The 6888-nt window shown below is 36.8% G+C and overlaps 1 protein-coding gene across 1 annotated transcript; it reads left to right on the top strand.

The window, feature by feature from the left end:
- Positions 1–1486: 1486 nt before the first annotated feature.
- LOC107810524 (uncharacterized) lies at positions 1487–6628 on the top strand. Its single transcript, XM_016635313.2, has 2 exons — positions 1487–5204; positions 6017–6628. Exons 1-2 carry the CDS (start codon positions 2066–2068, stop codon positions 6391–6393), a joined length of 3516 nt encoding a protein of 1171 aa, XP_016490799.1. The 5' UTR covers positions 1487–2065; the 3' UTR covers positions 6394–6628.
- Positions 6629–6888: the final 260 nt, after the last annotated feature.

The following is a 6888-nucleotide window of genomic DNA, read 5'->3' as shown; positions in this document are numbered from 1 at the left end:
GGACATCAAATTTAATTTCATAGCATCCAAATTTCTGTTCATGGTAAAGTTGGCTTATACTTATCGGGCCTATATTATATTGCAAAACTTGGTAAATTTTGCTTAGGAATCTCAAGCATTCATTTATTTTAAAGTCAGCAATACAAGTATATTTTCATTATATTCAATGTTTCTTTAGTGTTTTAAAGATTATTCCATCTTACATGATTAATGAAACAATTGACAATGTCTGTTCGAACTGTAGAGTGTAAAGAGAAATTTTCAAGTGTGAAAATATAATTAAACAACTTGCGCTATATTTTGTGAGCTTCTGAAGTCCAGAGAGGTAATCTTTTTGCGGTAGTTTGTAGAAGTAATCTAGAATTAACAATTACAGCAGTTAAAATGTTTATAAATGTATATTTTAAAACAATCTTGCCGACGACATCTAAATTCAGTAAAAGCATTCATATTGCAATATTAGCAAAAAGAAAATGGTGTGGTCTCTTTAAGTTTTAAATCTGAAATATTCATCTTCTATTATTTCTCCAAAGGAAATGAACTGCCAAGTCGTTTCTCTCCGGAGCGCTATATAGCAATATCAAGTCTTTATGGTGGCTATAACTTGAATTTGAAGAGGAGAGGACTCTTTGGGTTTAGATAAATCAGGATTTAGAATCAGTTTCTATTTTTTCACTTTCCTAATTTTTCCATTACAATCTCTCTATTGGAGTAATATTCTGATTCTCTTCCCATTTCATAATTGATGTTTTATTAGTAATAAATTAATGTTATTAATTATTAATTATTTTATTTTTTATTTTTTGCTAACAACACAAATATGTTATTACTGGGTGTATTTGTATTATCACTAACAACACCAAAACGGTTTGTTCCTTAGATGCGAGCTTTACGAACGGTTTTCTTGCCGACCACAACATCTCATATGCATGAGAATTGAGACTTTTAAGTCCAGCATGGGAGCCTCATAAAAGCCAATTGTAGTGCTAACATTACATATTTTGCTCTTTGTATAATGAGCGTTGGAATAACTTTCTTTATATTTTATTTTTTATCTTAAAATTATTTTTATGTGTATATATCTTTCCTAATGTTCGTTTTACTTTTAACTTTTGCTATTATATTGTACTTGAAATGAGTTTATATGCGAGCGAGCAAGTTAACTAGTTATTCTATATATTAGGAAAAGACCACCATTGAATGCCGTGTTTCAACTACTTTTGACAGGGAAACTGTAGTAATGGATAGCTCATAGAGTCAATCATCATATATATTCATATTGGAGTGTCCTGCCCAACTTGCATTTACTCTGATTTGAGATATTGGCTCGTGACCATCCCTTGGACTCTACTCAATGCGCGTTTGGCACACAATTTTTGTCATTTTTGTTGTAAGATTATCATCTTTCTTTTCTTATTTCCCTCTTTTGGTTTGTTTATGAGAATAAAGATTCTCTTTATTTATGACTTCTCAGTACCTAACCTTTAAACACTTGTGAAAATAAATAAATTACCTTACCATTGAAACCTAAACAAACCATTAGTTATTGCCTATTGGCACCTTATCAAGTACATCTTTCACCTTCCAATTTTAAGGTGTATCAAAGTGAAATTGCCACTTTCCTCACAGTTCTCCTCCACCTTGTCCTTCTCAAGAAAAGAATAAACTGAACTCAACTTCCAGGACATTTCTGCCCCATGTTCCACTTCTATAAAAAAAGTTGACTTAATCTAATGTGAATGCACATTTTGAGTTTACTATTTATTTGGTGGTCAGGCAGCTTGATATTTTTAATAAACTCCTAGGTTTTGAGTAGGTGTAGTTCTTGCTTTCTTTTCCTGTGTGGAGGCACAGGCAACTTGTTCTCTAACACGGGACATCCTAGATTAGAGGCATACTTGGTATTTTCTAACAGATTCATAGAATGAAAGTCATTTTCCTTATTTTTGACGACTAATTGACTTCTATTGAAAGCAGTGAATAAAGATTCTAGAATAAGTGTATAAAGTCTTTAGTTTCAGCTTAAGATTTTTCATTCAGTGAGGCTTCTTCTTTTGAACCAACAATGTCAAAGACAGTTTTATATGCATTAGCCATATTTTCCTTTACCTTTTTCATACCTTTGTCATATGGCCAAACTCCAAGCTTGGAAGTTGAAGTTGCTGCTTTGAAAGCTTTCAAGAACTCTATCTCTGATGACCCTTTTGGGGCATTTGTGGATTGGACTGATGCAAATCACCATTGCAACTGGTCTGGAATTACATGTGATCCTTCTTCAAACCATGTCATCAACATTACGCTGTTTGAGACGCAGCTCAAAGGCGAACTCTCTCCGTTTTTGGGAAACCTCTCCAAGCTCCAGGTTCTTGATCTAACTTTGAATTCATTTACTGGAAATATTCCACCTCAGCTGGGGCATTGCACAAAGCTGGTTGAGCTCATTCTTTATGAAAACTTGCTTTCTGGTGAAATTCCTGCTGAACTCGGAAACCTCAGAAACCTGCAGTTAATAGATTTTGGAAATAACTTTCTGAATGGGAGTATACCTGACAGTATATGCAACTGCACTGAATTGTTGTTAGTAAGCCTCATCAACAACAGTTTCACAGGCAAATTACCGTCTGATATTGGTAATTTGGCTAATCTTCAGTTTTTTGTAGCTTATAAAAACAATTTCGTTGGTTCTATTCCTACCTCCATTAGAAAGTTAACAGCTTTGCAAACCCTTGATCTGAGCGAAAACCAATTGTCTGGACCTATACCACCAGAAATTGGCAACTTGTCAAGTTTAGAAACTCTTCAGTTGCATCTCAATTTCCTTTCTGGTAAAATCCCATCTGAACTTGGCCTCTGTACCAATCTTGTTACCTTGAACATGTATATTAATCAATTCACTGGAAGCATACCTTCTGAGCTTGGAAATTTAGAAAACTTGCAAACACTCAGATTGTATAACAATCAGTTGAACTCCAGTATACCAGCCTCATTGTTCCACCTGAAGTCATTAGCTCATTTAGGACTCTCACAGAATGAGCTAACTGGTCAAATTCCTCCCGAGTTGGGATCTTCAACGTCACTACAAGTGCTTACCCTCCACTCAAATAGCTTGTCTGGGGAGATTCCATCAACTATAACAAAATTGACAAACTTGACATATTTGTCTTTGAGCTTCAATTTATTGACTGGATCACTTCCATCAGAATTTGGGTTGCTCTATAATCTGAAGAATCTAACTGCAAATGACAACCTCCTAGAGGGATCTATTCCATCTAGCATAACAAATTGTTCACATCTTCTAGTTTTGACCCTCTCTTATAATAGAATAACGGGGAAAATACCCAATGGGTTGGGGCAGTTGTCCAATCTTACATTTTTGTCTTTGGGATCAAACAAAATGGTGGGGGAGATTCCTGACGATTTCTTTAACTGCTCAATGCTTGAAGTTCTAGATCTGAGTGGTAACAATTTCAGCGGGAAACTCAAACCGATGATTGGCAGACTTTCTAAACTTCGAGTTCTAAGAGCCCGTACTAATTCCTTTCTCGGGCCAATCCCACCAGAGATTGGTAAACTGAGTCAACTGATGGATTTAGTGCTTCACGAAAACAGTTTCTCAGGTGTGATACCACCAGAAATTTCAATGCTTTCAGACCTCCAGGGTCTTTCGCTGTCTGACAACAAGCTGGAAGGTAAACTTCCGGTGCAACTTTTTGAGCTTAAAAAACTCAATGAACTCCGGCTGCAGAACAATAATTTCTTCGGTCCAATACCTCACCAGATATCCAAACTGGAGTTACTCTCGTTGCTGGATCTGAGCGGAAATAAGCTTAATGGTACAATCCCAGAGAGCATGGCGAGCCTCCGCAGACTGATGACCTTAGATCTTTCACACAACCTTCTTACCGGATCTCTTCCTCGAGCAGTACTCGCCAGCATGAGAAGTATGCAATTTTACTTGAACGTTTCCAGCAACGTTTTGGACGGAACGATCCCAGATGAGATTGGCGTGTTAGAAATGGTTCAAGAGATTGATATGTCAAACAACAATCTATCAGGCAGCATTCCCAGATCCTTTGGACGATGCAAAAACTTATTCTCACTGGACCTATCAGGAAACATGCTCTCTGGTCCTGCTCCAGGTGCAATTCTCACCAAATTAAGTGAGCTTGTATTTTTGAATCTCTCAAGGAACAGATTAGAAAGCGAACTTCCTGAAATGGCAGGATTGCCACATCTTCGCTCTGTTGATCTTTCACATAACAAGTTCAAGGGAATCATTCCAGAGAGATTTGCCAGTATGCCTGCATTGAAATATCTCAACCTTTCTTTCAACCAACTTGAAGGTCACATTCCAAAGGGGGGTGTATTCAACAATATAAAGTTGGCAGATTTAGTGGGAAATCCATCTCTATGTGGACCTAAGTTTCTCATGCCTTGCAGCACCAAAAGCATCCGAGCAGATACTCACGGTTTTTCCAAGAAAACCTTGATCATTCTTGCAGCACTTGGATCTGTTTTTGGTCTCATTCTTCTCATGTTGGGAATCTTTTTTCTTCATCAGTACACGAAGAAGCAAAAGGTGAAAGACACGGAGGATATGATTCCAAAGTATACCTCAGCACTGAGCCTCAAGAGATTTTATCAAAAGGATTTGGAACTTGCTACTGATAATTTCAGTCCAGAAAATATTATTGGAGCCAGCAGTTTAAGTACTGTGTACAAGGGTAGACTGGAAGATGGAAAGATTGTAGCAGTTAAGAAACTGAATCACCGGTTCGCAGGAGAAGCTGATAAATGCTTTGACAGGGAAGTCAAGACTCTGAGCCAACTCAGACACAGGAACCTGGTTAAGGTACTCGGTTATGCTTGGGAAAGCGAGAAGCTAAAGGCTTTAGTTTTAGAATACATGGAGAAAGGGAACTTGGACAATATTATTTATGATCAAGTGGTGGATGACTGGACATTGTCCAATAGGATTGATATTTTAGTTTCCGTTGCTAGTGGTTTGTCATACCTGCATTCAGGCTATGATTTTCCAATAGTGCACTGTGACTTGAAGCCTTCAAATATTCTCCTGGATGAAAATATGGAAGCACATGTCAGTGACTTTGGGACAGCTAGGATGTTGGGTATTCATCTCCAGGATGGGAGCAGCATATCATCAGCATCCGCATTTGAAGGAACTATTGGTTACTTGGCGCCAGGTATCATTCTTACAAATTCTTAACCCATAGTTTGTCTGGATTCTATTGTTAACATTAACATGAACAAAAGAGTGCTATCAACAAACAACTTATATGGGGATCACAATCCATATTTTGGTCAGTGTTGTCAAAGGCTCATTTGAGGCACGCTTAAGCCCTGAAGCTCAAAAAAGCTCAGGCGCTGCGCTTCGCCTCACTTAGGCTGCGCTTTAGTGTAGGCAAGACACTGAGGCCCACGCCGTATTGCCTTGAATAGAGTGGTACAAAGCAATAAATATAATTGGTTAAAAGATATTATTAATTTTTAAGGAAATCATTATGAGTGAAATTGTTACTTTTTTTTCTTGCATTACATATATACTTTTATTTTTTTCTTCGTTGCGCCTTTTTTAACTAAAGCCCACACTTTAATTGCGCTTTGTGCTTAAATTCCTGATAGACCTGGAGTGCTTTTTAGCGCTTTTCGCCTTTGACAACACTGATTTTGGTCAATGTGTAATGTTTACGTATTCTATTTTAGTATCATTCAGTAGCAACAACATCATTTATTTCAATCACAATATACAGCTTAGCAGATTTATTTTTGCCCGTCAATCACAAAATACTGATTAACTCATATGTGGAAGAATGGACGAGCATGTAAATAATGTGATATTTTGAACATAAAATCTGCTAATCTGCAAGGTACTTTTAATGCTAATGTCAGCTTTAATCTTACCAAAGAAAAGTTAATTTTGAATATGTTGGACATTTTACATGCTCCTTATTTTATTTGAGACCTTACTTACATGAAATATTCCGCTATGAAACAGAGTTTGCATATATGAGGAAAGTGACCACAAAAGTAGATGTATTCAGCTATGGTGTAATAGTGATGGAGATCATTACAAAAAGAAGGCCAACAGGTTTTACAGGAGCAGATGAATTACCAATGACTTTGCATCAAATTGTTCAGAACACCGTTGCAAATGGCATAAACGAGCTAGTCCAGATTGTGGATCCTAATCTAGCTTCATATGTCTCCAAGAAACAGGATGTAGTAGAGGGACTTCTTAAATTGGCTTTGTCCTGCACCTCTCCTAATCCTGAAGACAGACCTGACATGGAACAAGTTCTGTCTTCTCTTTCAAAGTTAAGTAAGATGGAATGCATGAATTCACATGCTTGTTTGGTAAAAGATGCAATTTGATGTAGACGAAGCTGGAGTTTCAACAATGTTAATGTGAACCACCACCAAGTTTCCCTTAGCGGCCAATGGAACTAGTCCATAACTTAAAAAGTCTTTACCATTATAACAGAGTTTACGTCTTTCTAGCCATAAATGTTTTCCCGATCATTCCTGCTTTACCAGAAGGATATAGTTGAGCTCTCATATTAGATTCGAACAGCATATTCAAGAATATTTCAGCTCAAAAAACAGCAAAGGAGCAAAAAGCTAGATCTTTACAAAGTGACATGTAATAGAAAGTTAGCGAGCATTCAATTGCAACACCATAGTGCCAATGAATTCTTTCACTAAAAGATTCTCTACAGGATATGAGTACACTTTGTTTAACACAAATAACTAGAACTGAAATTAAGCAAAACTCAATAAAGGCCTTAATAAGGCTACAATTATCCATCATATCTACCATAAAAATGCTTTATTGAAATTTATTTACTTAGAGAGGGAAGAAGCAACCTA

Source organism: Nicotiana tabacum, chromosome 17, assembly GCF_000715075.1.
Source record: "Nicotiana tabacum cultivar K326 chromosome 17, ASM71507v2, whole genome shotgun sequence".
Taxonomy (NCBI): Eukaryota; Viridiplantae; Streptophyta; class Magnoliopsida; order Solanales; family Solanaceae; genus Nicotiana; species Nicotiana tabacum.
Note: the sequence above shows the minus strand (reverse complement) of the source record. Positions and strands in the feature narration are given on the sequence as shown.

What these genes read in the sequence shown, in the direction of transcription:
- LOC107810524 (XM_016635313.2), top strand. Translation starts at nt 2,066, where the DNA reads ATGTCAAAGACAGTTTTATATGCATTAGCCATATTTTCCTTTACCTTT. An exon ending in TATTGGTTACTTGGCGCCAG is followed by an intron (nt 5,205 to 6,016) that starts GTATCATTCTTA and finishes GCTATGAAACAG; the next exon opens with AGTTTGCATATATGAGGAAA.